The sequence below is a fragment of the Sinocyclocheilus anshuiensis genome, unplaced genomic scaffold, assembly GCF_001515605.1.
Source record: "Sinocyclocheilus anshuiensis isolate Anshui unplaced genomic scaffold, SAMN03320099.WGS_v1.1 scaffold1906, whole genome shotgun sequence".
Lineage (NCBI taxonomy): Eukaryota > Metazoa > Chordata > Actinopteri > Cypriniformes > Cyprinidae > Sinocyclocheilus > Sinocyclocheilus anshuiensis.
This window is the reverse complement of record NW_015546187.1, coordinates 84,005-102,462: the sequence shown is the minus strand read 5'-3', so window position 1 is coordinate 102,462 and position 18,458 is coordinate 84,005. Positions and strand designations below refer to the sequence as shown.

Sequence of the window (18,458 nt, the reverse complement as noted above, 5' to 3'; positions counted from 1 at the left end):
CTGTTTGAGACAGGGTAAGCGCTTGTGTTTCTGGAGTGGGCCACTGGAAGTGGCTTTGATTAATGGCAGGCCAGAGCTGAGCTGCTAGAGTACCTTTCCCACTGAGAGAGCAATTCAGGGGCTGATGTGTGCAATCGGATACTAGAGCACTGCCAAATTACCAATGAGGCGGCTTTAAAGGAAGTCTTCCCCAAAGCAGTGTGAGAAAACCCTATGAAGCATGAATGAGAAAACAGAAACACTTCACACAAACCCACAAACAAATGTCCATTTATCAAGATACACCAACTGGAACCGTGACTCAAATTATCATTTGTGCAATGGTACTTAGAAGAAACTCAAAAGAGCAGGTATAACTGTACATGGTACAAGTATGGAAATATGCAGCAGCGCATTAACGCACAGGCTTCAAGGTGCTGAAGCCCAGGGGCCTACACTGGAAAAAATTACATTATTTGAATAATTATTCGTATATGGGAGTCTGCAGCAGTGACAACAGCATTCTGTAAACAAACTCACACAATCATTTTCAGCGACGCCCTGCTTGTAGTATATAGTAAATGGTTCCATTTAGGTTTCCCCCACAAAGTTTGCATAGTTGGTATGTTCCACGTGTTGCACCGAATTACTGTAAGCGAAATGCACAATGCATGCACTAGTAAAGAAGCCCAGCACAACAGTGTCTTTATGTTAAGGTGCAGATTAACAAGAAACACAACACTGCTGTGTGAAAAGAACTGGACAGGACAACCTTCTGTAACGTCATACAGTGCAAGTTCATAACTGGCGTGGATGTAATCTGTGTGTCAGCTGAATGTTTTAGATTCAGTCACTGTGTTCCATCAAAGGTGCTGCTTCAAAATCTCAATTTCAAATCTGGGGATGGAAAAATAGAAATCGTCCTACTGCTTAAATGTGATCATTAAACTTCAGATGGCTGTGATATAATTAATTAAACGTGAGCACGGCATGTTTCGAAATAAAAACAATCAGAAAATAGCAAACAGTTAGCAATCACCAAATGGCCCACATTTATGCCAACTTGCCAAGTGTTGTTTCGATCTACTGATTATAAATAATGAATATTTTGTGTAATTTATGGTGTTTAAATCATACCTGTCAACTCACATTTCGGTCAGGAAAGTTTTGATGGCATTTTCTTTTCATATTACCTCTGTATAATGCCTGTAAAAATGTAGTGTTTACTTTATGTAACAGCTATAATTTAGCTGTTCCACAAGCACCTCCTTCTGGCAAAGAGCGAATTTGCATATTCACTTATATTCACATTTTACGCAGAACAGCGTTGTGAATGTTAGCTGGTATATCAACAAGAAGAAAACAAAATTAAATTTGACATAAATAATTATCAGGAATCTAAAAAAAAAAAAAGAAAAAAAATATCTAGGGTATGGGGGCCTACCGTAATGGTGTAGCCCAGGAGCCTCTAGTTATCTTAAGGCAGTAGTAGGCAATAGTAATGAACTTTCTGATTGAAAAGAATTACATTTATAAATTGTATGAAAAAAATGCCAGTCTAAAAATTTAAGTCCAATCACCAAAGCAGCAGCTCTACAAGTCACATGATTTAAGGTATCATTAAAGGAACAGTTCACCCAAAAATGAAAATTTGATGAAAATAAGCATTGCATCAGTGTCTCTGCAGTGAATGGGTGCCGTCAGAATGAGAGTCCAAACAGTTGATAAAAACATCACAATAATCTAAGAAATTCACACAATTCCAGTCCATCAACTAACATCTTGTGAAATGAAATACTGTGTGTTTGTAAGAAAAAAATCCATCAAGGCGTTTTAACTTAGAGTCATGTGGATTATTTGAAAGTAAAAGTACAAGTAAATGCAAAATGGAAAAGAAGCTAATAAATATAAAAATTGTTCATACACAGCTTGAGTAGCAATATTGTGTTCAGTTTGAACTCTTTCTTCTATTTTGTATTTTTGGGTAAGAATAAGAAGCACTTCATCCAGTACTTAGTGTCTTTCATTCCAATATCTCAGAGGGGACATGGATGCATTTAAACTGCAGTTACAGATGCATAAATAGGCCCAATGTTAACATAAAACGTTGAATCCTATATTTGAAATAATTTAAAACATGAAAAAAATAGTCGAAATGTGAAATTAAAACAGAAACTAGGTGGCAGCAAGTGACTGTTAATGAGTGAGTCATTGAGATGCAACCGATTCATTCAAATGACTGATTCATTCAGAAACAAAGCATTTGACTGTGTTAATGAGTGAATCACTGAATCATTTATTCAACCGATTCATTCAATAATAAACACCGTCCATTGCTCAGAGACGCAAAACCGTGCTGTGATCTTTGTTTGGAACTATTTTCGTTAGCAAAATTGAGCAAAAACAAGCAATATTATGTAGAAAAACGGTACTCTTTGTGTGATATAGATTAAGTTAACTGTATTAAATTATATAAATATAAAAAGCATACAGAAGCATTTTTGCCATCCACAATTTAGAATGCCTTGAATTTTGAGTTTTAATAGACGTATAAATCAGCGTGTGTGCACTCCGTGTGTGATTTGGTGATATAGCCTACTTGATAATGTCAGATCGCACATCATTAAAACAACACTTACCGTATTATCGCAGATACTTTATGCTTTATATCGCACACCACAGACTCGACTTGAGTGGAAAATGAAATCATCCGCGGTTGTGCGCACACTTGTTTTTAGGAGTCTAACTTGCAAACGCCAGACCACTGATTCGTCAAACCTGCTTTCCTGCAGTCCGTGTTCTTCTGACTTCTGACTATTTTGTAGTAAGTAACGAATATGCTTCGGGGAAATGTATCGGAGTAAAAGTAAAAGTTGGCTGGAATATAAAAACTCAAGTAAAGTACAGATACTCCTAACAAATACTTAAGTACTGTAACAAAGTATTATTACTACATTACATTACACCACTGGATGTAATGCTAAAATGTTTCCATATTTGTTCTGTTCTGAACAAACAGACTGTTTCCCTGAGGCTCTATTGAAAGTGCTTCTGGTAATTTCACAGAGTTCTGTTTAGAAAGCTGTTGTGCAGGTTGGAAAAGCTGCCAAATGTTGTCTGGGAACATGGTGTAACAACAGTGTGATGGTTGCCATGGATGATTTACTATAATTTTGTACAGAAAATGTAGATACTTAGTGGGGCAGCATAAATCATGCCCTCTCAACAAATATTATTATTCTATTAAACTCAGATTCCAGGTAAGGTTATATGCCTCACTCAAGGTCAACGTGACACTACACAAACAAGTACCATGGCAGGCCTACAGTAACCAGTCATTTTTGTTACGCAATGCCCCACTCAGATTTGACTCAGTGGCCTTGATAGTAAACTGAATCTTTAAACTTTAAGCTTATCTGGATATTTTTCTAAACTTTACACATCAAACATTAAATTTTAGGGTTCACTAAGTACAATGGATTATTTACTATATGATACCACTATAATTGGGTAAATCATTACAATATCTATCTATCTATCTATCTATCTATCTCTAGGTAGATAGATAGTTAGATAAATAATCATATACATAGAATAATAATTATCTACAAAAATATCTACTACTTAAAATCCAAGATTACTTTACTCTTTATTTTAAAAGGCTATATATCTTGAATTGAAAGTAAAATCCAAATTTTTACCATTGACAACAAGAAAAAACTATTAAAACACTGTTTTAGTTTTGGAGTTGTTACATTAAATGATCATCATTAATTTCTGACGTCTTTATAAGCCTGTGAGTGATTCAAAGCCCAAATATAGCCCAAAATCTGTGTATTTCTGCATTTTCTTCAAGCTTTTCTACACTATGATGAGCATGTAGCTTTCCTTGTGTAAGCCCATGAATAAAGCGGCCACTACAAACACATTCTAGGGAAAGGTCTGCATGTAAACTTTGACTCTTTCTCTCAGTGAGCCAACCACAGCTCTGGCACAAGAGCTGGATGGAATTAGTGTGAAATGCAGGTTACCGGTCATCATCCAAAGATTAAACTAACCTTTTACTTTGATCAGGAGTTTGGGTTACAAGTGAACAGACAGCAAAACATGTGGCCGAGCCAACGAGATCAAAGGTTTGAGACGCATTGTTTGTATTTTGGCATATTACGCTAGAGTTTAGGAACTGTGACTAAAGTCACTGTTTTCAGCTGAATCTCAGAGTCGCCAATCAATAAGTCACCCAACCCCCAAAGCTATGGCCAGAGCTACCAAAACAGGCGCGCACACACTCAAACGCACAAAAGAGGGTTTGAACACAAGAACAATGTGAGAAAGAGAAGAAAAAACACCCTCAGGGCGTCAAAGGTCAGAAGTTTGACCCGACCCTAAAGAGTTGACCCGTATAGCCGTGATAAGGGCTGAAAGAGTCCTGTCTTTGCCTGATAGCAGGCTTTGGGGTGAAAAGATACTAGAGGGCTTAAAGTCTTGACCAACTGGATTCCAGAGGTCCGCGGAGATGACAGAGGTTTAAAGATCACTGGGTGGCCGTAGTCTTGTGGGACAGGAAGGGCTTGAAGAGCTAATGAAGCTTGACCAGGGCAATGCTCTCTGAAAACATATCTTCTCCGGAGGCTGGGTTATCCATTAATATGCTCAATGTGTTTTTTCTTTGGCCCTTTCCACACTGTGGATCATTATAAATGTCACGCTAATCTTTCAGTGAATTCATGCTCTATCACTAGAGCTATCTTTACAAATCTATTATAAGATAGTTCATTTAATACATGCATTTCCAGAAATTTCAGCATAAATCTATTATATAAATATATGTATTATATAAACCAAAATACATATTTAAATCTAAATCTAAGAAATCTCAGATATTGTATTTATTTAATCTAACTTTGTAAAAAACCTTGGATTTTGGAAAGCCATTATAAAACTTATTACTGGAAAACTAAAATATTGATTAAAATACAAAAATGGCTCAAAAAGTAGTTTAGCATCGAAAATGTGTTTATTACTCTTACTTTAAATTAACTGGGTTTTATTACAGTAAAAAAACAAACATTACATTTACATAAAATGTAATGAACATGACTGACTGAAACTATTAGGTAACTCCAAAAAAACTCATTGTTAAGGGTCAGATCAGATAAAAATAATTTTTCACTTCTTATTGTTTGTTATTATTAGAAGCTCAGATCTCAACATAGATGACATTATCTGCAATAATCCCAATCAGGTCTTCCAAACTTCCTGTCCAGAAGGGGCATATACAGTGTCCTCCCAGGAGACTACTGGTATGTAGTTAGGGCTGCTGTTGTAGTTAACCAGAGGATAAAGGAAGAGGCTGAGTAAACAAAAGATCTCCTGAAGCAACAGTTGAGAAGACAATAGATGAGCTCTGAAGCCCGGTGTGTGAAAGACACTCATTATATCTGTGCTTCAGTCTCTTTGCTATTGAAGTGCTTTATGTATACACTATCATTCAAAAGTTTGGGGTTGGAAGTTTTTGAAAGGAGTTTAGTATGCTCACCAAGGCTCATTAATTTGCTCACTCATTTTATTTGATCAAAATCACAGTAAAAATTGTGAATTTTTTACAATTTAAAATACGTTTTTTTTTTATTAATCCCATGATAGCAAAGCTAAATTTTCAGCAGCATTGCTCCAGTCTTCAGTGTCACATGAACCTTCAGAAATCATTCTAATATGCTGACTTGCTGCTCAAGAAACTTTTCTTATTATTATCAGTGTTGAAAACAGTTGTGCTGCTTAATATTTCTGTGGAAACTGTGATACAATTTTTTTTTTGTCAGGTTAGACGCTATGTTTAATATAATGAAACAAGGCTGTGAGGGATAGACTTACAGTCTCAAAAATGGAACACACTGTATAAAGCTCCTAGATCACACCTTTTTTGTCTGCTGAAAATAAGCTGAACAATCAGTATGTTGTGAAGCAACAGCACAGTCCATTGAACGCACTGTACTTCTATCCCTCACAGCCTCCCTTTCATTCCTGTCAGAAATTAAACATGGCACTAACCTGACTTAGGTCTATAGAAAGATCAAAGTAACAGCATTTAATTGAAGTTGAAATCTTTTGCAACATTACAGATGCTTTTACTCTCACTTTTGATCAAAAAAGTATATATTTTTTTTATCTTACCCCAAACTTTTGAATGGTATGGTTTACACAAAATATTAAGCAGCACAACTGTCTTCAACATCAATAATAAGAAATCAGCATATTAGAGTGATTTCTGAAGAATTGTGTGACACTGAAGACTGGAGTGATGATCCTAAAAACTTTTCCATACAGTGAAGTAATTTTATATACAGTCATGGCCAAAAATATCGGCACCCTTGGTAAATATGATCAAAGAAGGCTGTGAAAATTAATCTGCATTGTTAATCCTTTTGATCTTTTATTAAAAAAATTCACAAAAATCGAACCTTTCATTGGATAATAAGAATTTAAAATGGGGGGAAATATCATTATGAAATAAATGTTTTTCTCTAATACACATTGGCCACAATTAACGGCACCCTTTTATTCAATACTTTTTGAAACCTCCATTTGCCATTTTAACAGCTCTAAATTTTCTCATATAATGCCTGATTAGAGAACACCTGCCAAGAGATCAGAGACCATTCCTTCATCCAGAATCTCTCCAGACCCTTTAGATTACCAGCTCCATGATGGTGCTTCTTCTCTTCAGTTCACCACACTCATTTTCTATAGGGTTCAGGTCAGGGAACTGGAATGGCCATAGCAGAAGCTTGGTTTTGTGCTCAGTGACCCATTTTTGTGTTGTTTTTGAGGTTTGTGTTTGGATTATTGTATGGTTGGTTGGAAGATCCAAACATGGCCCATTATACGATTTCTAACAGTCAGTCACTTATTGATTTTTTATCTGTTGGTATTTGATAGAATCCATGATGCCATGTGTCTAAACAAGATGTCCAGGACCTCCAGCAGAAATATAGGCCCACAACATCATATTCTTTGGTTTTTCTCATTGTGATGGATGATTAAGGGAATTTGGGCTTTGTTTTCCCTCCTATTTATATTTCTGTGAAACAGGAAGCCATGGCTGGATAATTTCATGTTCATAATCACCTTGGAGTGCTCAAAATTGTGACTATGAATGGGAATATACTTCAGAGATATTTTACTCATAAGAATTTCTAGGGGTGCCAATAATTGTGTCCAATGTGTATTTGAGAAAAACATTTATTTCATAATGATATTTCCCCCCATTTTAAATTCTTATTATCCAATGAAAGGTTAGATTTTTGTGAATTTTTTAAATAAAAGATCAAAAGGATTAACAATGCAGATTAATTTTCACAGCCTTCTTTGATCATATTTACCAAGGGTGCCGATATTTTTGGCCATGACTGTAGCTTTGCAAGCTACAGGAAGTAGCTCTATTAGCCCTATTTCCTCTGTCTTTCTTGACCTCTCTCTGTCTCTCAATCTCTCTCTGTTTGCTCTATAACAAAAGATCTAATTAGAGCCGTGAGCAGCGGGCCAATGCGAGTAGTGCTCTAGGATCTCCCACTTCCAGGGATTCCTAAGCAGAAGAGCTGATCTGCGTCCCCAGAGCCCCTGCACGCATCAGTCGTCTCCCTGCCGCCCGCGGTGGATTGTGAGTACACATCAGCGGCAGATTAAATCCACTCAGTGGAAAGCAGCACATTCCTCGGCTCGACCATGGGGCAGAAATGACATGCATGAAAGGACCGAGACCAAGCACAACGGTTCGCAGAGGTCTTAATCCAAAGGAGAGTGTGTTTGTTGCATGACTGTTGTGACGTCCAATGCTATTGCATTTATTTCAAACGGATGCTTGTGCTTAAAGTAATTCCAGAGGACTGGGAATGCTGTGGCGGGAGCATTTGGGTTAAGATTCACAACTTTGAGGGCCTCTCGCCACTGGGGCAAAAGTTTAACTGTTATTGGTATTGGGTCGCCTCACCATGACCACAGTGACCCCATGGGGCCCCAGGGCTTTCATAACATACTGTGTGCAAGTCAGATGTCGGCGGATCTTAACATCTGTCACTGTTCACAAACCAGAAAAGGGCAAGCTGAGTTTATGAACAAATATACTTGTCCCAAGTGACTGGCTAACCTACTGACCTACTGTCTGGATGTGTGGTTACTGTACAGTCATCTCAACTTTGTTACCAACAAAATGTTTTCACATTTTAATAAACGGTAAAATATATTTTTTTAAATGTTACTGTAAGAAATAATAATAAAATATTATGCCAAACTACAATTTTTACTACTATTCACTATTTTATTTATGTAAAGTGTTCACAGTAAAAGATGTGTATCAAAATCATTGTATACAAATGTAATTTTTAACGGCTTACACATTGATTAATGGATCTGAACAAAAAAGAAGCATCGTGTGTTTAGTGCCACACTGGAACAGAGAACATCTGATAGGATGTGTTCGTCAGGCCTCAGACAAGAAACCCGGGTCGGTGTCACTGGGTTCAGCATTTGTGGGAATGAATGAAAGAGTATCAGGTGTGCCGCAATACACACAACGTGTGGCCACTTTATCTGTGTCTGACAGAAGGCTAAAGTCACTATCAGACCATCTTCACCACAGAGACTAAGGAGAGCGGTGCGGGGTTATCTTCCACTCTGATAAATACAGATAAAGCTCAACCTACTGTTTGAGAGTCCCAAGTTTAAACTGCATGGCCATCAGTCAAGCCCAAACCAATAAAACTGAAATAATGATGGCCTTTGGTTGGCGAAAAAAAATGGATTTCATATGTCAACTACAGCAATAAATATTTTATTTTGACATATGGCATGACACCAGTTGGGTGTCCACCAAGTGAAAGTGAGAGGACATTCTGTGCAAAAACAAAAAATGCAAAGCTGCTGCTGGCTGATCACTTTGACAGTGTCAAGCCAGAGGTTATGGAGGGAAGGTCAGGGTCAAGCTGCACTAAGCAGCCCTTCTTTTCTGCACAGGAAGACCTTGTCCTTCCACAAACCAAATAAAGGCTTGGTGTGTAGAGCTGGCAGATGTTTCTAACCTGCTCAGCACTGCTCTCAACAAGCCTGAGGAAGTACATTAAAGAGAAAGTTCACCCAAAAAGGAAAATTCTGTCATAATGTATTCAACCTCATTTTATTTTACAGTAAACCCATATGACTTTATTTTGAAGAACACAAAGGCATTTGAGTATTTGAGTGACTACATTAAGTGATTGCTCACACAGAATGCATTTTTGCCTCCCATTGCACTACTTTTCTATTCTTTTATGTAAACTTGTACTTAGCGGACATCTTTTACTGCTGCGATTGCATTGTTGGCAACGTTTTGCATTTGACATGGCATTTTACAATGCACAGCAGTCAAGTTAGTTCACTTTTTTTTGTGCATTTTGTGCAGTCAAGTGCATTTTTTCCCATTTCACTGCTTGCATCTCACATTTTTCAACTCAAAAACATGCTTGCTAGATGAATGTCTTTCACAATTGTGCTCGATTCTCACACCTTTTTCAGTGTCTCGGGCATGACACACATTCTAATGCTTAAGTCAAACTAAGCTCAAATTTTAAAAATTGTGTCTTTGATATCTTGTTTTTTTTGTTTCAAAAAAATTTTTCAATGCAAAAACGCATTCTGTATAGATGGCCCCTAAGACGATTCCTGTACTATATTTAAAGTCTTCTGAAACTATACAAAAGGAAAAGACTAAAATATTGATCAATTGCACATATTCGTCAATGATGCCAAATGCCACTGGTCCTAATTACCTTGTGATTGATTGTGATGCACACAATGTGCATATGTGCATTTTCAAAAGTGGTATGGAACACTTTTATTTTGCTTTTCACCATTTCCTTTGGTCATCATTCAATTTGATTATATGGAAAAGAGCAGCATGGACATTAGTAAATTTCTCTTTTTGTGGTCCACAGAACAAAAAGTTATACAGGTGAATAAATGATGAAAGAATTTTAATTTTGGGATTCTATTCTTTATATAAATATATAAACCATCAGGAAAGCCCCAAATAACTTCACTCACCTGTGTTGTTCAGCAGCTTCATTATCAGGCAGCTCCATATCACACACCTCACATCTTTCTTTCTGGGTTTGGACCTCATGCTTTACATTCGCTGTGAAATCCCCAAGCTTGCTTAAGAACTCCTTCTGAATCAAGCTCTGATGGAAGAGTCCCCCATAGGCACTGAAATCCATCGACATGGCCAGGGAGGACGGCACATGTAGCGATGAGGCCATGGACACAGGCAAGGGCAGCATGCTTTCACTCTTATGGTTGGACGGGATAGAGCACAGCGAAGCGAAATGTCTATCAGCCAGACTGGCCATATTGACTAGACCCACTTGGCTGCTGTCTCCATGGGAATCAGCAGAACTATCGGCAGAGTGGAGCTCGCGGGCGCTGGTGATGACGCTACCTCTGGTCGGGGTTCCAGGAGTGTCCCGGAGCTGCCTGGAGTCGTTCCTGGGGAAGCCACCATCATGTTGGTAGTCCTCATCTACCTGCATCATCTCAGTCTTGATTTTATCTAGCAATGGAGATGAGTTACCAAGGTTGTTTGAGAAACTCTGGGCCATGTTTCCTTGGAGGACAGACTGCCCCATGCTCATCAGGCCCTCTACGGCTGCTTTAGTCGGGCTGACAGTTGAAAGACCCAGTTGGATGGACTCTGAAGATCTCTTATCGACCATGCTGACCAGCGCCAAGCGATGGCCGGCATCCTGTATGGAATGCTTTTTAGAGATAAATGTGCTCTTAAGGTACTTGATCTTGCGGTCATCGGCATCCTCGGCGCCGTTCTCGTTCATGTTCACGTCCGTGTCGTTCTCTTCAGACGCCTGAATGGTTTCCAAGATCTTCAGACATTGCTCCTCCAAGTATTCTATCTCTAAAATCTCTGCGGCATAGAGCAGGTCGTCCAGGTCCTCCAGCTTGGCTTGAAGCGTGGCGGTGTAGGCGTACTCCAGAATCTGCTGGAAGGTCTTTGGTGAGAGGAAGTCCAGAGTGTAATGTTGGCTGTTGCGGTGGAACAGGATCTCAAACATCTTACTAGCACATGCGAGCACGGTTCTGTGGGCATGAAACTCCTGGCTGTCGACCATGATGACCACATCACACAATGTCCCAGAGAGGCGCATCTGGTTGGCCTTCTGCAGGAGCGATGTGGGATGGCTGGGGTTCTGGAGGTGGATCGCACCCATTTTAGTCAAATCCATTACATCGACATCTACCGAACCATCTCACGGACTTGCTTCTCTCCTTGAGTGCTCCTGTAAATGTCATTCAGTCATGTCACAAAAACAAGAATGAGTACAAAATACACTCCGTCAAATGTGCAATGTTCATTCATCTCTGTTACACAGGTCATGTTAATCATCACTCAAACAAGTTAACACAGTGCTTTGAGGAAAAGTCGAAGGGGTGTTGTAGTTGTTGAATCTGTACAAAGGCACAAGACAATCGTCACAACATGTACTTAATGTTATGCAATCGCAGCGATAGTAGTGGAAAGCTGCCAGGTGAAACTGAATCGACGGCATTCGGCACATGCTTGAGAGGAACTTGCTTTTCTGATATTGTTCTTCAGGCAAGAAACATCATTTGTTTTAACTGTACATTTAATTTTGTATTAACACTCTGGAACATTCCTACAGAAGAGAAGAATAAAAACTCACCCCAGGAGTGACATTTTAATCTGTTATGACACGTACAGCTGCACTCTAAAAAATATGATAACACCAATTGTCTAAAAACAGTTATATATTATTTACAGATCAGCTAATACCAACACAGATTTTTATGTTTAACTGTTCAATAACAATTCACATTTTTTTCTGTCACAATGACAACTAATAACGATAGTTTAACTAGTATTATAAGCATTTTGTAAAATCTTGGCGAAGCACAAATGGTTTTGTAAAAAGCATGAAATTATTTATAATTTTTATTTTTGTACCTCTGAATATTAATACAAAATGATTAATCCATATTCACAGTTTTCTACTTTGGACTCAAAAAAATGGTGCCATTTAACTCTAGCCCTGATCAATAACTGATTAAGTAGAACAGTGTGAATATGGGTAAAACAATATCTGTCAAACTGATTATGGGTCTGTCTGTTGTATTTTCATTTATTAATATGTATTATTATTGTTGTTGTATTATTTTGACAGAACAGACCGTCAATAATTAAAGTGAAAAATATATAAACATCTAATAAAAAGTATCAATTCCTGAAAAAAAAACTGCATTCTGCTTTTATGTCAGACCGCGAGATTATATTTTGTTTATTTATTTATTTATTTTGCGCGTGAGTGAAATGCATTTCAGACAAGAGGCATCAGAATTTGTCTTAAAAAGCCTCCGTTGGTAAACACTTCATTTAAGAAAAAAAAGGTACGGATGCACCTTGTCCTTCATGACAAACCTGAAAAGGTTGAACACTCATAACCTTTCAGCCTTCAAATCACACAAATAACCCGAAACCGTGAGTTAGTTTATTGGAACCACATATCTATCTATCTATCGACCTTTCCATATTAAATTTACGACTATATTACGCTTGCTAAATATGACAGAATAAGCAACAGATAAGCAACAGACAGTCATGTTTCCTCCGTGCAACAGTCTTTACTACAAATGCACCTGATTGACAAGTTTTTTTAAGCAACATCCACAGCAGTTAGTTTATAAACGTAACCATTTTCATAACACTTCAAGTCTACGTGTCCCGAAAGCATAAATGAGCATGCAGGATCCGTGAACACTTATAGGCGTGGGCTGTATCTTTAAAGACAAAAAACAAGTTGCATCCTCAACGCAAAATTAACTCATTCTCGCAGCACTTTCACCAACTAATAAGCATTTATCTTGCCAGTTTCAGCATCTGGAAGAACAATTAACGTTTAACCGGTGAAGTTATTTTCACTTACCTGCAACTGGCGCGTAAATTGAACACTTGTTATTAAGGCATCAACATACTGAGGTTCACAGGAGCCGCTTCACGCGCACTACACTCGCCGTGCGGATTCCAATCGTCATCATCACCGTGACGTCAAAGCAATGGCTCGCTGTTTTCACTGAGGCGCCGCGCGCACGAACCCTATGATCGTTAGTGCTTTTAGGATGGAGCTGGTGAGGTAAACAGTACTGTGGTGTTCTATTACTGGAATTAAACCAAAACTCCTAATAGTCATTTACATAAGACTGAAAATTAAAGTATTAAGACCAACTTACAGAGAAAAATACAGCCCGGCATGCAGTCAACTTACACTTTCCTCAGAGTATGTTTAACTTTAAAGAGCATGACTGCATTAAAAGAGCTTAGCTTGTCCATGAATGAAGGGGGGGAAGAATGAATGAGAATAAAACCACACACAAAAGCACCGTGCCAATGAGTCTTACCTCATCTCCCACAGTCGTCTTATCTGGAGACATGCTGCTTCATTTCCTAAACGTACACTAACAGTGAAAGATAACCCTGAGAACATCAGAGAGCCGCTGTATTTTCTTGTCTACTTAATATTGCCACCTATTGCCACTCATCATTACAGTATGTTGTTTTCAGGTTTTGCAGAAAGAGTTACAAATACGGATGACGGATGAAATCGTTTCATTGCATTTTAATGCAGTCGCTACATGGGTCAAGGACATGTTCGAGATAATAAAAAGTTGTTCTCAGTGCAGTGTAATATTTATATTCATGTTTTATTCATACATTTTTGAAAATATTCATGTTAAAAAAGTATTTAATGACAAAATGCCAAGTGGTGTAACCTTAAATGGATAGTTAACCCCAACCCTAAAATTCTGTTGTCATTTACTCACCCTCAAGTTATTCCACACCTGTAAGAGATTTTTTTTTTTTTTCTGTTGAGGACAAAAGATATTCTGAAGAATGTTGGTAACCAAACAGTTGACGGTAGCCATTGACTTCCATCGTGTGGAAAAAACGTATTAGTCAGTGGCTGCCATCAACTGTTACCAAGATTCTTCAAAATATATTTTGTGCTCACCAGGATTTTCCCTTGAACTACTAATTTACATAAATAAATAAAAATAGCCAAATAATACATGTTAGTGTTAAGTATGTTTATATGAAAGCACGTGCAGTCACGTTGTGACCTCGTCAACTAACATTTGAGGCTTATGAAATAGTGCCACCTGCTGGCCAAGTTAAATTATTGATAAGTAAGTACTTTCTCCTTTCTGTCTGGTTTGGAATTTTAATCAGGATACAATGCATACATTATACATGTACTCCAGAATGACACTTAAAAAAATATTAATAAGTAACCCATTTTCCACTACCACGTCTCTTCCAAAGAGATTCCTCAGAACCTTTCTGCCATTTTAATTTCATTTTTGATGACAGCGTTGGCCAATAACAAGTCACCATTGTAGCAACAATAACCATAGAGGCTATTATTTTGGAGAGTATCCTGGCTACCATATTGGTGGAAACAGATAAACATACTTACATTTGTTTGTAATGCTTAAAATGAAAGCGAGTGTTAATCTGAAGGCATTTTTAAAACAACATAATGTTGACCTTTACAAACCTACCAAATAAAAACATGTAGAGGAGTTAATATATTTACTTTTAGGTCAGATTATCTAAGCATGATATTGCACAAACACAACAAACTAAGAGAATCTTTCATGTTTTCATGAGTTTAATTAAAATGCGTAAGAACAACACAATGTACAACATGTTCTTTGCTTATCATTATAAAGCTCACCCATTATACTGCTATTTTATGGGTCAAATCCCCATATACATGAAACGACTTACAGTTTTTGGGCAAACTGGCAGTGAACAACTGAACAACTTGTGTACAATGGGCAAACAAAATTATCTTTCATTCTCTCCGAAACATTATAGAAAGCATTGAAATCATGAAAACACCCAGAACCGACAATCTTCACTATTTCTCCACCAGACTGCCATAAACTGAGGTCGTACAGTTCAGGCCAGTCTTGTTTAACATCAGACATGGGCAAGCAGACAGTCATGCAATGAGTGATGATATAAGAACTCTTCTCAGAGTCACGTGTCCTATCAGTCCAGTTTCATACAGGACTGTTAACATACCTCATGTTATAAAAGGACAATCAGCGGTTGCTGCAAAGCTATGCAAATTTTCTTGAAGAAAAAAAAGACGACAAAGATAACACAATCACAGTGCATAAGCTTACAGGTGACAGTGTGAAACATTTCTCCAGAGGTACAAGGTATAAAAATGAGCAGATATTTTAGTTTAAGTCGATGCTTTAGGAGCATGTCGGAAGAATGATTTAATGTATAAATCCCAAATATTAGAAACACACGATAATTGTAAAAACTGATCCAATAAAGACTTCAGTAGTGAATCAAATGGCTTGTTTGAAATCTTTATCAGACTCTCGGTCATATAACAGTATGTTAAAATATCTTACGATATTTTTTGTCTTTACATAACTGCCATTACAAGTTATCATCCAACAGGCAAAACAGTTAAGTGTAAATAAAATAGGATAAAATACAAAACTAACAACAAATCGAACCTAGCCCTCAAACACTCAAGATAAAAAAAATAGGAGAAATCATGTAAATTTTAACAATGTACTTTGCAAATAAATCGTTCATGTATTACTGAATAAATCATTCTCCTGAATAACTTGATGCCCTGCTATAATAATGATCCTTTTGATGGAGAAAAAAATGTACAAAGAAACACAAGAAGCTCTATAAGAATATCTTTGAATTATATGAATTTGTAACTCTGATACAGAAACTTGCTCAAATCAACAAAAATAAACGGAAAATGCAGACATACATTATAAGTGAAACTTCTGTCTGTAGATACACCGTTTTGTTCAGAAAATTCATCAAGGGCACTGTTAAACAAACACGTTCGTCCATGGTCACCACAATGCTTTTACTCCTCTACTCGTCTTCTCATGCTTTACTTTCAGTGGCGTTTGTTTGCGTGAGGGTGTTGGGTTCTGCTCCAGTGCCCGGCATAACTTTCTTCAGCTCAGTTGTACTCTTCTCATCCAGAATTTTCCTGTGGTTGAGACCACAAAAGGGACAGTTCAGCCAAAAATGAACATTTTGTCATCATTTACTCACACTCATGTCATTCCAAACCTGTCTGACTTTATTTCTTCTGTCCATTTCATAAATTATTCACTTAAGATGGATTGACAAAACCGATCATTCACGTATAGGACCCATTTCTCAAGTTCAGCTTACTCGGTTGCAGCGGTTCACAGCTCAACGTTGCTAAGATTTGATTGATTTCAATGATGAATCACAGGCTCTTGCTTCTATTTGATTTGGATGTATTTAGGTATAATGCGCTTATGTGTGAAATAGATTCTCTCTGCTAACACTGTTAATAATTAGGGTCAGTGTTTTCGACTGATACAAACCTGACTTTTTGAACTACATGACAAAAAAGGGCTCATAAAAGTGATTTGATTTGGGAATCTTGGGAAGAAAAAGTTCTGAAAATGATGGTGGGCGATATACTGCTAGACGTGATTAACCGGTAAACATTTGTCAACCGGCAGAGATTTTGGACTATTATCTCTATTGCGGTTACATACATGCTCACATGACGCTGCTGTGCTACGCTGTCAAAAAAAACCGTATCATTTCCACACATTTTTAAGGATTACGGTTTAAAAACAAGTGATCTTAGGCCATTAAAATGCAATCAGAAGCAAAAGAAAACTCTTTTCTATATGCATGTGCTATCAGAGAGACAGAGATTTTTGCCACATTATAGGCCTTGAACAGTTAAATACACACACTTGTATGTTTACAAGTATCCTTGTAAACACAGTGTTTAAGATCTTAAGTGAACGCAAAAAGCTAAGAAAGAAAACATGTGTAACATTATATTGGATCCAGGCAGCTCTTAAAGTGACAGCAGTCTAATAATCCTGCTGTCTGTCATTCATGTTAATCAAATAACAAAAGAGAACATATCCCATTACCAGGGTGTCTACAGATATGAACAAGTTAAATTTAAGACTTTTTAAGATCTTTTTAATACCACCTTATGTGAAATTTAAGACCAAGCCTGTGATGGAAATACACATTATATTACATATACATATATGTAATATTTAACGCGTTTAAATGTACAAAGAAAACAAAATATCATCGCTGTCAAAAATTATATTTGTTATTACGATATACAGTGAACTTTTCATATCAGCAGACAATATACAAAATATTCCGTACAGCCGGGGGAGTTCTCTTGATAGACACTCACTGAGTCCGTTAGACTGGAGAAATTTTTGTGGTAATGTGACCAAAAATATTTAAGACCTACTGAATCTGAATTTAAGACATTTTAAGACTTTTGAAGGTCTTATTTTAGGAAAACTTTATTCAAGACATTTTAAGACTTTTTAAAATTTTAAAGGGACAAGGGGACTTTTTTGCCCCCTTCCTGTTCTTTTAATTTTTTGCATATTTGTCACACTTGAATGATTCAGATCATCAAAAAAGAAAAATGTAATATTACACAAAGATAACCCGAGTAAATACAAAATGCATTTTTGAAATAATGATTTCTTTTATTAAGGGAAAAAAGCTGTCCAAACCTGCCTGGAAATTTTTGTGGTAATGTGACCAAAAATATTTAAGACCTACTGAATCTGAATTTAAGACATTTTAAGACTTTTGAAGGTCTTATTTTAGGAAAACTTTATTCAAGACATTTTAAGACTTTTTAAAATTTTAAAGGGACAAGGGGACTTTTTTGCCCCCTTCCTGTTCTTTTAATTTTTTGCATATTTGTCACACTTGAATGATTCAGATCATCAAAAAAGAAAAATGTAATATTACACAAAGATAACCCGAGTAAATACAAAATGCATTTTTGAAATAATGATTTCTTTTATTAAGGGAAAAAAGCTGCCCAAACCTGCCTGGCCCTTTGTGAAAAAGTAATTGCCCCCTAAACCTAATAACTGGTTGTGCCACCCTTGGCAGCAACAACTGCAATCAAGCGTTTGCGATAATTGGCAATGAGTCTCTCACATCGCTGTGGATGAATTTTGGCCCACTCTTCTTTGCAGAATTGTTTTAATTCAGCCACATTGGAGGGTTTTCGAGCATGAAAAGACTAAGGTCTGGTTGTCCCACCCTTTGCAGCAACAACTGCAATCAAGCATTTGCGATAACTGGCAATGAGTCTTTCACGTTGCTGTGGAGGAATTTTGGCTCACTCTTCTTTGCAGATTTGTTTTAATTCAGCCACATTGGAGGGTTTTCGAGCATGAATGGACTGTTTAAGGTCATGCCACAGCATCTCAATCAGATTTAAGTCCGGACTTAGACTTGGCCACTCCAAAACCTTAATTTTGCTTTTCTTGAGCCATGCAGAGGTGGACTTGCTGGTGTGTTTGGGATCATTGTAGCGTCT

The 18,458-nt window shown here is 37.2% G+C and overlaps 2 protein-coding genes across 3 annotated transcripts in view; both read right to left on the bottom strand.

Moving 5' to 3' along the window:
• LOC107701406 (zinc finger and BTB domain-containing protein 16-A-like) overlaps positions 1-13,288 on the bottom strand; it is a 64,202-nt gene extending 50,914 nt beyond the window's left edge. For both annotated transcript variants that reach the window (XR_001635640.1, XM_016503402.1), the window contains exons 1-2: positions 12,966-13,288; positions 10,057-11,303 (exon numbers count right to left, since the gene is read on the bottom strand). Coding sequence is in view for 1 of the 2 variants with exons in the window: in XM_016503402.1 (XP_016358888.1) it covers positions 10,057-11,249 (1,193 nt within the window). In the remaining variant the exon portion in view is untranslated. The remainder of the gene's footprint in view (positions 1-10,056; positions 11,304-12,965) is intronic.
• A 1,436-nt stretch (positions 13,289-14,724) lies between these two features.
• Positions 14,725-18,458, bottom strand: part of LOC107701393 (neural cell adhesion molecule 1-like) — a gene marked incomplete at its 5' end in the record, with an annotated part of 66,205 nt that continues 62,471 nt past the window's right edge. The window contains one exon of the mRNA XM_016503392.1: positions 14,725-16,082. Coding sequence (XP_016358878.1) covers positions 15,974-16,082 — 109 coding nt within the window. The remainder of the gene's footprint in view (positions 16,083-18,458) is intronic.